This window comes from Bactrocera latifrons, unplaced genomic scaffold, assembly GCF_001853355.1.
Source record: "Bactrocera latifrons isolate USDA-ARS-PBARC rearing strain unplaced genomic scaffold, ASM185335v1 scaffold_314, whole genome shotgun sequence".
NCBI classification, from domain to species: domain Eukaryota; kingdom Metazoa; phylum Arthropoda; class Insecta; order Diptera; family Tephritidae; genus Bactrocera; species Bactrocera latifrons.
The window spans coordinates 295,865-313,290 of record NW_017536786.1 but is presented as its reverse complement, the minus strand read 5'-3'; the positions used below and the strand labels follow the sequence as shown (position 1 = coordinate 313,290).

The window sequence follows — 17,426 nt, the reverse complement described above, 5'->3', positions numbered from 1 at the left end:
GTTAAATGAATTATTACTTCACTTTCTCCGTTGGACTTTCAATCTGCAACATTTGTCATCGACTCCACATTCGCTATGATAAAAAAAAACTAAATAAATTTTTAGCAGTTTTTACCAGATAAATGTGATATTTGAGGCAATATTTAAAATTATATACTATGAGCGTCAATGGAGGTGGAAAATATCTATCTATATATATAAAATGGGTTTTGATAGAATTTATGTATTTTTTTTTAAATGTAATTTGTAATTGAAAACAGGAGAGAAAATAAGTGCAGCAGCAGTGCTGAATAGATTGATTATTAGCAATATCTTAGGAAATAACTTCTCAAATCAAACCTGACAAACAGACTGTAATGAAAGGGTTGAAAGTGAAACATGAAAAAAAAAATTTACATTACTGCTACTATGACATAACCTCTACTATAACTGGAGTAAAAATTCTGAGGCAATGCTTAGCTGCCACCAGAAATTAGCATAGATGTAATATACTAAGTTCTAACCTCTCTAGAAGGACGGCAGATGTGAGCCTGGACTTCCGTAGGAATAAACGACTTACGGAGCAAAATTCTTAATACATACTTTCTAAAGCTGGGCGGTAATTTACTCCAGAGTGGCCAAGATAAGTTTATTAAAAACACGTTTATACTTTAGTAGTATTGAATAGAGTAATATTATCATTTAGATAGAGTATTAGTTTTTTGCGAAACTTATTTGCGTAAGCAAATGTCCACCGCTGCATGATTCCGTCTTCTCCGTGAATAAAGATAAAAAAATTAGCAAATGGCGGTGTTTAAGGAGTTACGGAGACTTCTTCGGGTAAAAAACAGCCTTTTTTCAAAAATTTTTCTCATATAAAAAACGAAAAATATAGTTAACAATTTTTATTGTTAACAAAGAAATTCGGAAATTTTTGGAATTTTTGGAAAAAAAAATTTGACTTCTCGTTAGTTAAAACCTTAACTTAGAACTTGGAAGAAGGGAAAAAATTAGCTAAAAGATGGAGTTTTTGCAGACATTTTTACACAAAAAAAAATGATGAAAATTTCCCGAAATTTTTTTTCCAAGTATTTGTGATCGAAAAAAAATTTCTTCGTCCAAGTACTTAAGAATTTTATCTCAAAAACCATGTAAAACTTCATAAAGATCGGTTTAGTAGTCAGAAACTCACTTTCAAAACAAAAACCATTTAAATACGGTGCACTTAGCCTAGCTAACCTCAAACGCACAAGTTTTCAGGGCTGTATCTYCGATACACAAATGAATGATTGAAATATAGGACAATTGTAAAGTTTAATAAGGTAATAAAAAATGTAAGCATGTAATCCCTTGAAAAAAAAAGTTGAATTTTAGCCCAAATTTTGGTAATTTTTGGCTTGTCAAAGTTCGATTTTCGATCAGCTCAAAAAACTGATTCAATGTAGAGTTATATATAGAAAAGACAGTAAAATGCTGATCGGGCCATTATATTCGATTGTAGCTGTTGTTTTCCCACTTGCCATGCTTGATGCCAAAAAACTTAGAGCTTTTTTGTTAGCTTAATCGAATTAATAAACCACACGTTGGTCAACTTGATGGAAGCCACCACCACAAAAGCGAAGAAAAACTATTTATTTATATTAAAATGTGCGAGCGAGCGAACCAAGAAATCAACGAATCATGCCACATACATATTTACAAGCATACATATACTTACTTTTGTATTGAGCGCGTAATAAGTGACCGTTTTGACCAATTAATATGTATGCGTGCGTGCTATTGAGCGCTTGCACTGCACGCAAATACATACAAAAAGCATTCAATATATGCATTTTTGCATGTACTCAATCGAGTTTATTGCGCCTTTTCAGGCAATTATTGCAGTTTTACTATTAAATTGTATGTGCGCATGCATAAGTTAGCACTCACATATACAAATATGCATTTACACACACACAAATAAACGTGTGCGTGTGTGTGGAAAACGTTCAGAAAAACAAAATTTGCGCTGAATTATAATTTTTGGTGCGCAAGCATTGGCTCTGGCATTGCGCCGTGCATAGTTAATAATTTGCATGCTCTGGCGCCTCGAAGTAGGCAACAAAAACCTTGCATAAACTTGCGCTTGCACGAAATAACTGTTTTTATTGTATGTGCCTGCTAAAGCAAATTAAAAATTTAGCAGAAATAATGGAATTTTGAATATATATATATTTTTTTTTTTGTTACTTGCGTGTATTAAAAGTGGCATTGGGACCTGCAATTATGAGTGGATTTTGTGCGCATATTCTTGCATTACTGAAATAAGCAACAACTTATATGGCTTGCATGCGTACTTGTACAAAAATTAATTGCAAGAATGTATTTTACAAAATTTTTCTAATTGAATTTAGTTTATGCAACCAAATTGTGCTAGAATACTTTCACTTACAAATGTTTATGTTTTTGTAGATATAGTTATGTGCACTAAACTAGTAAAAATACCTCTACATATATATTTACGCATATACAATATTAATATATTTTATATAGTTATGAACTACTTTCTGCTAGCACTTAAGCAAGAATTATCTGTTTGCGCCAGTATCATGCAACAGACTCGCTTGTAGCTCACTATTTAGCTAATGAAACATATGTACATAAATATCTACTTTTGTTCGTAAACATTGATTTTGTGTCAACTCTTTAGTTTTGTAATTTCGTAATTGTTTGACATCGACATACTTCAATTGCCATTATTTTATCATTTCTTACATGTCTATGCACACATAAACACTACAAGTCGTACTAATTTCATCCAAACTATTTCACATTTCTTTTTCTTCAAATGGAACTTTCCTACAAATACTAATTTTTGTGTTTCAAAACGAAAAATCAAAAATGAAAATCGCAAAAAATCAAACGCTGCCGCTAGCAGGGTTCCGATTTGCCCATCTATATATGGTATGAAAGCTATCCGGAGCACATCGAAGAGGGCTACAAGGGCCGTGTGTCACGCGTCTCACAGGACTCACCGTTCGGTTCGGCCTCACTCAATTTGACCAACATCAAGGAGTCGGATCAAGGCTGGTATGAGTGTAAAGTGGTATTTTTAAATCGTGATCCCAAGCAGCATAAGAACGGTACATGGTTCCATTTAGACGTACATGCACCGCCACGTTTTAGTGTTACACCAGAGGATATTATATATGTTAATTTAGGTGAGTACGAAAACATATTCCAATAAGTATACAAAATTTACTAAATATTATTTACGAAACTCAAGAAAAAGTTAAATTTATTAAACGGTAAACAAACGCATTAAGAATAACTTCAAAAAGTGTTTTTTGGAATAAAAAGGAATGGATTATTCAGTATAAATCTGTATAGTATATATCTTATACAATAAAAAGAATCTACCAAAACTATCGTTATCTGTGAAAGCTTTTTAAAGGCTTTAGAAATGATAACTGCTGCAATGAACATAATGTAATAAATGTACTTTTCCGTGTGAATGTCGTAAAATTATGTATTAGTTGGAGTAGTCATCAGATATAAAGCAAAAAAGCTTGAAAAGGGTATTTGAAAATGTGAAAGCCCAAGAAAAGCTTTATTTAGCTAGAAAATACAATGAAGCAATGAAAATAATTTGCAAAAGTATTTCTTTGTATGAAAGCTTTTTAAAAGCCAACGTCGATAACTTTTCGCGTGAAAGCTCGCAAAAATCTTTAGTTGATTTTGAACTTCTGGTGCAACTAATATAACATATTCCATGTCAAACTCCTAATTCGATGTACTAAGTACGAAATATTATCAGATACAAGGAAAAGAACTTGAAAAGGATACTTTGCTATGTAAAAGCTCAAGAAAAGCTCTAATTAAATAGAAAATACAACGAAGTCATGAAAATAATTTGGCGGAAGTAATTGTTTACACGAAAGTTTTTTAAAAGCCAGAGTAGTTTACTTTTTGCGTGAAAACTCCCAAGAACTTTTAGTGATTAATGAACTCCTGATGCAACTGACATAACGGTTTCCATGTCAAAGTCCTAATGTGATGTCCTAAGTAGGAAATATTATCAGATATAAAGACAAAAACTTAAAAAAGGTATTTTAATATTTTAAAGCTTTTGAAAATCTCTATTTAAATTGAAAATATAACAAAGTAATGAACATAAGTTCACATAAGTACCTTTTATATAAAAGCTTTTTAAATCAGTTTTCGCGGGAAAGCTCGCATGAATCATAATTTTTTTGTTAACTTGATGAATCAACTAACACAACGTTTTCCTCGTCAATCTCCTAAACTGATATACTATGTTAACAATATCATCAGATAAAACTAATAAAACAAAAACTAATAAAACTAAAACTGAAAAGAAAACTTTAAAAAATGAAAGCTCATTATAAGCTCTATTTGATTCGAAAATACACCGAAAAAGAACTTTTATTTTATATTATCAGATACAAAGAAAAGACACTGAGAGGAGTATTATAAAGAATTAAAGCCTTTGAAATGTTAATATACATAATTTTTTGCGTGAAAGCTCACTAAAAGCTTATTTTTTTAACTTTCGGTTTTCTAGAGTAAAGAACATTATAGAAGACACTTATGTATGAAAGCTATTGAAAATGTTACGTTCCTGGACTTACATCGCTTGGCATCTGAGCGACCATACAAGCTTACAGGATAGAGTGAATGGCATTATATTGGTTACATGGAAGTCCCGCAAGAAACATAGGAAAATTATTTCTGATATATATATTTTTTTGATGTATTCTGCAGCCTTTATCGGTACCTGAATGATAACTCTCTTTGGCATATTGATACTACCGTTTAAAAGCATTCAACCCAACTTATTTTTCTCTCATCATAGAGCTGTATGAGCTCATTTTCAATTACTCTTAGGATCAAACTAAAATGCCTATTTAAAAAGTACCGATATTGCACCAAAAAAAGAAAAAAAGAAAACTAGAACAATCTCTTTGAGCGAACGCATGCCACGCAACGGTATTCGCAATAAATACGATTCTTCTAAATTCCTGTGCAAAGAAATGCTAGGGAGCTTTCTTGTTTGATTTATTTGCGGCGCAAAACAACTTGGCTTACCTGTTTGCCAGCAAATATTGCGCACAAAGTATAATCATAAATATTTTGCCAATGCAATTCTCCGAACGCAGTGATAGTTCCGACTACAGCAAATAAATTTCCAGCAAAAACCAACACACGCACAAAAGTACATAAAAATCAAAAAGGATAAAGAGTATAGCAAAGTAGTTGCGGCAGCTTCCGCAGAACCCGTTAGGATTTATACCTTTCGATTTGTCATTGTCAGCTGCGAGGCTGCTGGGACCACAAACACACTAAGAGCTAAGCCATAGCTATAGCCATGCACCGAATCAAAACAAAAATAATGCAAAAGGAAAACATGATGTGAAAGCACCTTCCAAGCGAAAGAATAGAAACGCAAACAAATTGCGGCTATAATCTTCACATGTGTACCCAAGAGCTTATAATGGTGTCACGTTTGTGTGGGTGTGTGCGGTGTGTGCGTAGGTGTGCGGAATTTGCATACATCAACTTCATATGCAGTGAGCTGCTGTTCGGCGCCCATAAATATACTTCAAAACTACAAAATCACAATCTACTACTTGTGCGTGTATGTGACTCCATCTTTCGCCTGCAGAAACGTTACTTTCTAGTTTTTTTATGCTTGCAAAAAAGTTCCAGACATTTGCCACTTTGACATCACACAATTTACTTAAAAGCAGCGTATATTCGGGCGCGCCCATATCTGCCACTCACCTTCGATAGCATCTGAGCACCCGAATTCATCACGCTGACAGCTTTTCGATTCGCACTCGCCCGCACCGCGTCTCTAACCGGTGCAGGTATTGAGATTTTTTCGACAAATTTGCCCATTCGCCGTACCCACGCGCGCATTAACCCGACTTTCAAGCCACTGCAGCTGCCGGTGGCGGTGTGTGCGCCGAAATGTATGCTGTCATAAATGGCAAATTGCATGCCGGTCTGTTTGCGAAACCCACAAATTTGTCACTTTCAGTGAGTTTATCCTTCTTGTTGATGTGCTCAACACTCACACACGGCTAAGTATGCCAAAGTATTTGAGTAGCTAACCCAACTTTTTCTTTTGCTGGAGGTAGACAGGTAAAAAATAGAGGATTTTGTGTAGCTGGTAGTTATTTAAAGCTTTAGTATTTAGATCAGACAGTATCAGTATGCATTTAGAAAAACGCAGAAGTAATGGAGTGTAAGTGAAGTCCTTGAAAATAATCTATGAGTATCCTTGGCAGAAAGATAAAATGGTCAAGATAACAGAGCAACTAATTAATCAATTACTTAATCACTTTGTAATACGTTTTTACACTCGGCCTTTTAAAGTTTAGTGTGCCGCACTCTCATCAATGTTAAAAAGACTTATTTTTTTTCAAAAGCGTACCTTTAGGCGCTCACTCAAATTATAAAATTAAAATGTGAAAACTTAGAAATTTTCAGTAAATTTAATTTTTTTGGTCTTAAACACTTTTTCCTCTAACTCTCTTTTCTACTCTCCGTGGTATTCTTCCCATATCCAGCACCCCAACTACAGCAGCCATGCTTAGTACCTTCCACCGGCGCTATGAATAATTGCCAGCATTTGTCTCTGTAGCGCCGCAATTGCAAAAAACACTCAGAGAGCTAGTGTACCGTTAGCATCGATTTGAATTTTGTTCCCGATTCCATTACTTACGCTTTTGCCATAAACCCTATCCATGCTCTGTTTGAATTCGATTAATTTATGTTGACTGTAATCCTCATGCTTTGTCAGCTCTCCGACCGCCTTTTTGTGATCAAAAGCACGACACTCCATCTGCTTGTGTAGAGAACTCTGCTCTTCATGATTTAGCGTGCAATTTGTCACCTTTGAAGTTTGACTGAGCGCTGCGTGGAGGGTATATTTGGAGTCCAACAGCATCTCCCAGCCATTATTTGTAAACCTTGACTAAAAATTCACATACACATATTATATATGACAGCTCACACATCCCCTCGCTCTCAGCACTTGCTTTGACATGAAATATTTCCCGACAAATAGCTGAAAACGAAATAGTTGCTTTTCCACTTTAATGTTGTCTAATTAAACTTGAAAAGGAGCCAAGTTAGCCAAAGTTAATATGCGGTTGACTTGTGACTGAGTTGCCATCTGTTTCGCCGTCAACTGTTGCTGCGGCGCTGCTGTCTTAATAGACAGCTATGAAGACGTGTTTAATTTGTGCCCGCGTAGTCAGCTGGACAGACGAAATGCAGTGCTCAGGCAAGTCTGCAGCCGGTAAATGGCAATTAGTAGTGGCAAAATAGTTGCTGTCAGCTTCGCAAATGTTTATATACTGCTACTTTTGGCATGGCGAGCAGGGCGGAAGCGAAAGTTGAAAGAATCGCAAATATTATATACATATATGAGTATATGTGTATGAACATATTTCATTTTGAGTTTCAACAACTTGTTTCAAAAACGAAAAGTGAGTCTATCTCCAACTGAGTTTTAGCAAACCATCGTATGTGTAATCTATATGACCAAGTATGGAGAAGGGAGTCACTTTCATTCTCTTTACTTAAGTGGTACAAAAGCTTAAAGCTCAAGTAAAATGTTGAAGCGGAAGTCTGCTGTCTGGAGCTCTTTTTCTCTCCACTTTGTGTGTCTTTCAAACAACAGTGGCAGCCATCKAGGTAGCAGCAGATGTACTCTGCGAAGTGCGGCTTCTTTTAGAGATATATGTATGCATTGACTCGGATAGCATTGCTGCCAAACAGGACGTGAACTCGCTGACAGTGAGCTCGAAGCTAGTCACGGATGTTATGACCTCACTATCATATTTAATTTGTCAGAGTTCCTGGCCACAATGTATTCATAGGAAAATTGTAAAGCTGATGAGCTTGCTAGTAATATCACCTTTACCGATATCCCTTTGGGATGGTACAATGATCGCCTTTTTTTTGGTGGACTTGGGCGTTGGATCTATGGGACTCGCCAGAGCTCATTAAGTGTTGACCCGCGCAGGGCCTTCTGGCTTTCTAGCYCAGAGGAGAACATGAAAGGTCTATCGAACTGGTATCACAAGGTTCACATTCTCGAAATTGGTAGACGTCCTAAGTTGGTACTGTTGGCACCCATGCGGTGACCCAACCTAACCTAAGGCCTCATCTAAACAATCTTCGAGTAGAAAGTATGAATTTTATCGAAGCAGCAGTTATATTGCTAATTTCTTGTGATTTGAAGAAAAAAATGAAAACTCCGCATATCTTTGGACTTAATACCGAGATGCCTTTCAGAAAAATGTAAATAATTTTCTATTTAAAACCATCTTCCACATTTAGCTTAAAGTTACCGTTATGGCCGCAAATACAGAGGGAACTTTGTTAATTAAAAAGTAATTAAAATGCGTTGGTTAGACAAACAAAAGCCATGTGGCGGTGAAGARAAGCCAATTGAAGTTTGCTGGCTACAACAAAAACCAACTTAGAGCTTAGACAAATAAAAGCTGCAAAAACCACCACAATAACCATGCAACTGCGGCAGGACKCATGCGAACAATGGCAAGAAACAAAGGACAACAACTGAAGGCAATTAAAACCAATTGTAGCCATTTGTGTTAATTGCGGCTGCCGTAGTAAGCATAAACAACAATAACGACAAAAACAAAAATAATAATRATAATAAGACGGTRTATGTTYATGGTGAATAAAGGAGTTAGAAAAGGGATGAATGGGTGAATGGTCGAATGTGTGGGAGAGGAAATGAATGCCGTAACGCAAGAGCGCACACTGAAGACGCGCTTTCAAGAGCACACATTCATTACGCGGTGCTCACGAAATTTAGAAAGGTGGGCAGTAGTCGAAAGAAGAAATTATAAAAAWTATGCGAGAAAAAAGTGTGGACGGAAGCCAGCAATGTAGATGAACATGCAGCCGTTGAAAAATATATAGAAAACACTTGTGTTTAAAGAAAGACGAGCAACAAATCAGCAGGAACTTGCGCTGCAAACAAAGGCGCTGCCWGCAGCTCACGTTGCGCCGCCGTACCGCTCCCTGCGTGCCACAAACACACTGCGATTGCAACGACGAACAAAGCAAGCGGCTCACTTACAGCAGCCAACAACAGTGCGCTGTTCCACCACCTGGCAGTTCCACTTCTAGACAATAGCGCAATATCGTTGGCATGCGCCGGCGGACTTGTTCTAATATATGTTGTTATTATATTGTTTTATTCCGCCATTTTTAACTGTTGATCCTATTTGAGCGCGCATTTTACTTTGCCAACTCCTCCAGGATGAAGTGGATAAAGATAAAAATAAAAAAATAACGCTTAACATAAAAGACAAGCCAACCGGCAGTTTTCATGGCAAATTATCTACACAGCACAGAGCGCGGCACGAGCGCCTGCTAGGGAGTAACTCAGAGGYGATTTGAAAGTGGAGTAAAACGCGGCTTGAAGGGTGAGGACGGGCGAGCGCCAATGATAAGCCGGAAGGAAAGTTTGCTGCTGTGCGCGCACAACAAATCAAACAAGCGACAAAGGCACGCACACACACACACACACAAATCTCCCTGAACGTTCCCGCATACCGGCGCACAATGACAGTTAGACAYGCTGCACGTACATGCCGAAGACAATGAGCAGAGCGAGCTCAAAGCAAAAAAATAAAAAAAAATAAAAATTAAATGAAAATGATAGAAAATGAAAACTAAAAGTAGCTGCTKCTATCTAGTGCCAGAATCAGCCAGCGCTGTCCGCATTGTGACAGCTTATCGCTAACTTGACTGGCAAGCTACGCCTGCCTGCGCCACAAGCTTTCGTGCAGTTTTGACAGGCCAATGCGTGTGCGCGTGTGTGTGTGTCATGCYACGCATTGTTTCGCGTATTCTTTAAGTATTTTTACTGCTTACTTCTCAGAGGTGTTCACTTTATTATGTTATATAAATTACGGTACTTTTCAATTGCATCAAATTTGAATGTTAATCTACTTTTTCTCTTTCTTTCTTTCTTTGTTTCTTCCACGCAAAAAACAGGCGACTCAATTATTCTAAATTGTCAAGCGGATGGCACCCCAACACCAGAGATCTTATGGTACAAAGATGCTAATCCCGTTGATCCCTCGTCTACTGTTGGCATCTTTAATGATGGCACCGAGTTACGGATCTCCACCATCCGACACGAGGACATCGGAGAGTACACTTGCATTGCACGCAATGGTGAGGGACAAGTCTCCCATACGGCCCGTGTTATAATAGCGGGCGGCGCTGTAATCATGGTAAAACATAAATTATTTTCGAACCACCAAAACCCCTCTCAGAAATATCAAATCCTCCACAAAATGTAAAAATCGATGCCCACTTTGGATTGTAAACTAACGAAGAAGAAAAGTTTGTAAAATGAAAACAAACAACATAATTGATTTGGTGAAGTGAAATTGTAGTAAAATTAAATTTTTAGACGCGACTCCTCTAGCTGATTTGCAGTTTTACCTAAAGTGATGTTTTTTTTTTCTTCTTTTGAAGTAGATAAGTATGAGTATATTTAGGTAACAGACAGTTTGTGTTGCTTTTGGGGTTTTACTAATATATTAACGGTAATAAGTGCATTCGGTAACACCTGAGTTTGACTTTAAGAATTTAAAAGTTCTGGCAAGCTTCAGCAATACCTGCATTTAAGTAAAGAGCTAWAATCGCAACACTAAATTTTGAAAGCTCACTAAAAGCTCAAAGCTCACTCAGATTAACTGCCAAAYAATATTTAAAAGTTTATATCTTACATGATTCGARAGTCTAAAATTACAACACCAAGTTTTGAAAGCTCACTGAAAGCTCAAAGCTCTCTTCAAAGCTCACTCGCTTTAAGTGCCGAATAATACTTGAAAATTTATATCTTACATGATTCGAAAGTCTAAAATTACAGCACCAAGTTTTGAAAGCTCACTAAATGCTCAAAGTGACAAATAACACTTGAAAGTTTATGTCTTCCATGATTCAAAAGTCTAAAATTACAACTCTAAACTTTGAAAGCTAGCTAAAAGCCCAAAGCGTTCTTCAAAGCTCACTCGCTTTAAGTGCCAAATACTGCTTGAAAGTTCATATCTTACATGATTCGATAGCGATTTCAGTTGATCATATTTTGCTTGCTTCACTTTGGCTTAACAGCAATTACTCCAAACAAAATTATTCACCAGGGACGCAATACGCTACAAATGTAAATACAAAGGTTGCCGAAAGATGTCGCTGAAGAAAATTTACGTCATGAATGAATAAGTTATTTATTTTGATCTTTTCTGTGAACTAATTTGTAATCTTATTACTGATGAGCTCATAAAGTGAGTAAAGTAAAATTASAYTACTTAACAAATCTGAAAGAAAAATTTCTGACTGATGTGCTAAGAGGTCTGTGGGGTATTTGAAGGGTATTGATTACAAGTTTGGGTTCAAAAGTGTTTGCATACAGGACAAAAAATCCTYCGTGTTAGAAAACTTAGATGTTTTTAATGTCATTTTCGCATTAAGCAACCCAAAATTAGCCAGAACAGCCTCTAACTACACTGTTGCAAAATGATTGTAAAATTGCACTAACTTTGAGAATAATGTAAACTTGTTTATGAGACATAAAACTGATTCTAAAGTTTTCACTTACCGGGAAAATTGTCAATCAGCTAGCAATTTTTTTAAGTTTTCGCCAACTAATTGGAGTGTTCAAAATAATGAAATTTCTTTGCGAATGACTTCAGTTCCAATAGCGTTCCATATCCATATGTTTAAGTGTTGTCGCCCCCTATTTATAAACAAACAGAAAGAATTATTMAAAAAAATATGAAAATTTCAAACAYTTATATAACGATTTATCATAATCATCATTATTAAACTCATATTTATATTAAGCTTATATGCATGAAAAATCATAAAAATAGCTAGATTTACCGTCGCTCGACTTAAAAATATATACTTATAAAGTTTTAGGCGTTCTCATTGGCTTAAAGCCAGCATTAAATGCTATTTGATTGTTTTTAACGAGTAAAATGGAATTTTAAAATGATTCAAGCGCCYATGCTGCATACTTTTAAGCGCGTAGTTGATTAATCTAAACTTGAAAGCCAAAACTAAGTGTGCTTAGCAAATAATTTTCAACACTTCTACTAATGTTTTTTTATTTTGTTGAACTTTATTAAATTTATGTRACGGTATACCGCACTTCTTGTAGTTATTAAACAAAACTGAATCRCTTTGATGACGAAACCGAGCGAAATGCTTAAAATCTCATGCCGAAATTAATTGCAGCCAAATTAATTATTTTGCTTGAGGTAAACTGCCTACAAATATTTTAACTAGCATCGGGTGCAGAAGATTGTAAACAGCTGCAGAACTATGTATATTGACATGACATGTGTAGCCAAAAGCAACCCTGGCCTGATTGAAGCCCATTTAAATGAGTTACAGTGCAATTAACTTAAATTACGCTATAAATTATAGCTATTTGCTCGAAATTAAGATGCAGCAATTTGCTTTCCAGAAAGTTTTAATTGGATTATTTTAAAAATGCCGAGGTGGTTGGCAGCGTTGCCGTATAAGAAAAATATTTTTATGGAAAATTATTATATTAAAAAATTAAAGTAAACAAATTTTAACGGAAAATGCAAAGTTTGAATATTTTTAGTAACACTATACAAATTTCAGCATTCAAAAGTCAAAAGAAAAATTTAAGAGAAATTTTTCAGTAGCTTATTTTTAATTGTACTTATCATTGCGCAGATCGTCACCTAACATGCAAAATAACGTAACCTCACTTTCCTAAGGTTTACAAGAGCATGGCAAACGTTATAATAGAAAGCAGTCATATTGAAACAAAATTTTAGTTTTGGTTATRAAATGGTTATAAATTCGTTATATGTTGGTTACATGTTGGTTATATATTGGTTATATATAGGTTATTTATTGGTTATAAATGACAACTGCTACTGAAAATTCAATGCTATTTATATGTAATATGTTATAACGAGTCGTAAGCAATAAGAACTCAATTTTGGTTTTATGATGATACGTTGTTTTGCATTTTAGGTGACGATTATAATATATCTTATTTTGTATAAATTCAAACCTAACTCGCCGAACAATTTTCTTTTTTAATTTCAAACTCAGCTTTAGTAAATATTGCCTTAAGAAAAACTTCCATAATTTCTTTAACGAAATCCTTCAGGCAAGTTATCTTCGAGCAATTTATGTAGTAAGCGCCAGTCAATTGATCATACTCGACAAAAGTAGGCCAACTGCTGCAGCATTCCCGCAAGTGTACATACACTCTAAGACACAAAATAACAGTTACAAAATGCTAGCATATCACTTTAATCGCACACCCGCATTTATCTACGTAAGGCGAGCTTATGCTGAGCTCAAACTTAATGCCAGCAACATGAAAAGTTCCATTGAAAGTAAGGCACAAGCAACACAAGACATCACGATGCCATGAAATTATTTATAAACAAAGCCAACAATAAAGACTACACGCTCTGCAGATACAACAACAGTTATTATTTATAAACTAAATACAGCCATTATGCAGCATGCATAAGTGTAACATGTGTGTGGTCGTAGAACTTTGGCAGCGCCTGAAACTGTGCTAAACTGCACATCATTACACAGCAACACACACACGAACACGCATATGTGCAGCTGTKTGTGTGCTTGTATGTTGCAAACGATATTATAAAACACAATTATATTACGAAAACCGCTCAATAACTGTCAGCCTGAGACACATGCGCACACACACAAACATATACTGGCAGTTGTGGGAGTTTATGTGACAGCTTGAATAGCTAAGGGAATGTTCTTGGAAGAAGAAAATCTTAATTCAACATGACAACACTAATGCGCTACTACAATTTAATAGTTAAAAGACGCCGCACACACACACATGCAAGCAAACTGTACTCTGTCTGGGTTGATTGGTGCGCCATGGCGTATGAGTAACAACAATGTACTGACAGCACACTGCTTACTTATACGGACTTGTACGCGCTTTGCTGATCCCACACAGATGTTGTCATTAGACTCCGTTATGCGCTTTTGTCTTCATTTGTTTTCGCTTGCCACTAAACTACTGTATTCAGCATTCATGTCAGCTGAAATTGATGGGCGTTTGTGCGTATGTGTCTTCGCCTGCAACAGCAGTCACTAAGTGCCGCACTTTAATAGTGCTGCCTTAAACCTTATTTATGGCGCACTCACTTAAATGCCTTTCATGCTTTTCAAWGTGAAAATTAAGCAGTCTATGCTGCTTTTACTCACTAACACTAGTTTGACGCTTGTAGTCTCATTATAGTGTTTTTAAACCTTAAGCCTGCAGTTGTACGGTTGCAGGGGCTGTAGATAATTAAAGGGAAATGTGATGAGTAATCGGAGAACTTTTTTGCTTCGAAAAATTTAGAATATATATAACGTTGATATTCAAAGGGTCTCCGTGGTAGCCGATATCAARCCTTCACGTGTGTTTCTTTCAGTTAGAAAACGGTTATTAAAACTCTCAGCAAATTTGAGAGCAGTTGCAAAGACTTACAAAACTATATGTTGTTTTTTACACAGTTAAAGCTTTCTTAGCTGACTTTTGAACGATTTCAGTGGTTCATTTCTTGTAAAARTCTATCTAAATCGATTCAAGCAAACGCAAAAAAAAATGTATAAAGTTGAATTGACTACGAKTTTCTTGGCTGTTTGACAAAAGTTTTTGGCAAAAAGCATATGAAGTATGTCATACTAATACAATTTCGCGATAATGCCAAAATCTTCAAAATAAATGTATTACTCATTCAAAATATTGAAAGACATTTTTTACAATGATTTTCAACAATATATGCAGTTCCTATAAGTTAAATGGCTGCTGCCTAAGGCATGAAATTGAGTTYTCAATATATTAATCGATTAAAAAATATTTCAAAAATATTWAAAAATCATTCGTTTARTTTCAAAACGGAATCGTAGAGAGCAGCACAGGTCATAGGTCGAATACAAATATTCACATATTTTAATAAATATGTAATATGTGGTCTAGCGCTGTCCTGATGGAAGACGAAGCCCYCTTTTCTAAATTAATTCTGGCCGTTTTTCTCGATTGCTTGCTTCACTCTCATCAGTTGYTGACAGYAAAATTTAGAAGTAATCRCTCCAAAAGGCTGGAGCAGCTCATACTGAATGATTCCTATCCAATCCCACCAAGCACTCCACAAACAGTTTCGAGGCGTCAGTCTTGGCTTTGCGACCATTTGTTGAGYTTCACCACGCCTGGACYATGATCTTTTTCGCACATTGCTGTCGTATTTGATCCACTTTTCGTCTCTTTTTTCCATTCGCATTAGAAATGCTTCGATTTCATTTCGTTTCAGCAAAGAATCGCAGATGTTCGGTTAATTTGGTCCATTCAATTCTTCACAGACAATTCATGTGGTACCCAAACATCGAACTTATTTTTGTAGTCAGCATTTTTTAAACGGTTCAAACTAATTTGATGATGAATAGTAAGTTCCTTAGCGATGCCATGGCTACTTATGTGGCGGTCCTGGTCAATCTTTTCCACAATTTCAACGACTTTTTCAACGATAGGTCGACCAGAGTCGATCTTAACAGGAATCTCATATGGACAGCTTAGAGCACTGATTTGTTGTATTAACTAAATCTCGTATATAATAGATCATAAGCTATTTATAAATCCACAAAGCACCTTAAGCATATCACTAATTTATTCAAACGGCTAATATTAGTTTCGACTATGCCTGCTGATTCGCCGGGTATAGCAAAATGTTTCATATTCAGTCTTGCCAAGGCTGGGCAATGGAGGAGAGAGTGCATGGTTTTTCTCTTACAACTTTGATAACTTATCTTCTGGACAATGTCCGGTAAGAACCCTAAGAATTGTTACAAAATGACTAACTAGAGTGATGTGTAAACTAAGCGCTTTTGAAAGTTAAGCTTTTCTATTTACCTCTTTTTATAAATTTTAAAGRGTTAAAGGCCTGCAAGCTCGAATAAGTTTTATTTGTTGGCAGCAAAGTAGGAAAGAGCCAAAACTTACTAAAGTGACATACTTATAAACATGAGCTGTTCATGCCAACATTTGCATTTATGTGCACATTAATACATATGTATATATTATACTTGTTATGTACAGGCAATGGGTGAGAGAAGTACTTACAAAAACATACAATTATTTAAGGGCTTTCACGCATACAACGAAAACAGCTACACACCAATACATGAGCAAACAAACATAACAAATGAAAAAACAAGAACATAAATTAGTTTCTACACTTGTGTGTAAAACACATTATTGCATGCATGTATATGTATATTTGTGTTTGTGGGCCCAGCAAAAGTTTCATAAAGTGGCTTAGAGAGCAACCCAGTCGCGAACTTCAATTTCATGCATATAACTATAAATATATACGTACTCATATGTATAAGAACACTCATTCATACATATATATAAGAACACACAATCTAACAGTACACACGCATATACGTGGAAGAGAATGCCTCGGGCCTCGGGCCTCGGTCGTTGAGCAGGCCAAGGCTAACAACTTAAATGCTCACACCACAAAGTTTCACGCGAAACGGCAAATGTTGTTTCCCGTTCGCCGTGCGCACAACCTCATGTGCGTATAATTTGTATATTTTTCTTGGCATGTATTGCTATACACACACATACTATATACATATGTATATACACACAGTGAAGCGCATAAATATGTTTGGATGGGCAAACGAACATTGAAACAAAATAATTTAAGCTCAAAGTGTGCGTCTGAGCGGCTGTTAAATGAATTTTGATGGCCCAACGGCACTTTTGCGCACGCACACACACACACAAGCCATTGGCATATATATACAAATATGGGCCCTTAGGCATAAACGATAGTGTATGTGCAAGCAGATGTTTCGGCAAATACATTTTCAAAAATTTAATTTTCGCGTACATGTGCGCAAGGGCATGCAACAAAATGGCGTATGGCGCTGGCAACTACACGCTGTTCTCTCAAGGGTTGTAGCCGCAAAATGGAAAACAATTTTTTTTTTTTTTTTAAATTTATACGCTGTACATATGTATATGTGAATGCATATAAATGCATTTCGGTGTCTGGGTCCACGCAACGCTTTTAAATTCAGCAGCATTATAACGGTCACTTCGCTTGTTGTTGGGAAAATTTAATATATGGAAATTAAAAGTTTTCGCAACTTCACTGTTTTTAACATTGAGCTTTGCGTTGATATCGGAGCTTTGATTTGAGTTTATATAATGTAATTTTCACAATTTTTCTAAAAAAATGTATTTTCATTTAAGACATTTTTTTTTTTAATTTTCTTTCGAAAAATATTTTCAAAACTTTATTCTTTTTTGTAGTTTATTCGAAATAATTTTTTAATGCGATATTATTTTT

The 17,426-nt window shown here is 35.7% G+C and overlaps 1 protein-coding gene across 1 annotated transcript in view; it reads left to right on the top strand.

The window, feature by feature from the left end:
• Window positions 1–2,896: 2,896 nt before the first annotated feature.
• Window positions 2,897–17,426, top strand: part of LOC108970892 (protein turtle) — a gene marked incomplete at its 5' end in the record, with an annotated part of 54,491 nt that continues 39,961 nt past the window's right edge. The window contains 2 exons of the mRNA XM_018936589.1: window positions 2,897–3,179; window positions 10,027–10,268. Of these exons, the coding sequence (XP_018792134.1) occupies window positions 2,897–3,179; window positions 10,027–10,268 (525 nt within the window). The remainder of the gene's footprint in view (window positions 3,180–10,026; window positions 10,269–17,426) is intronic.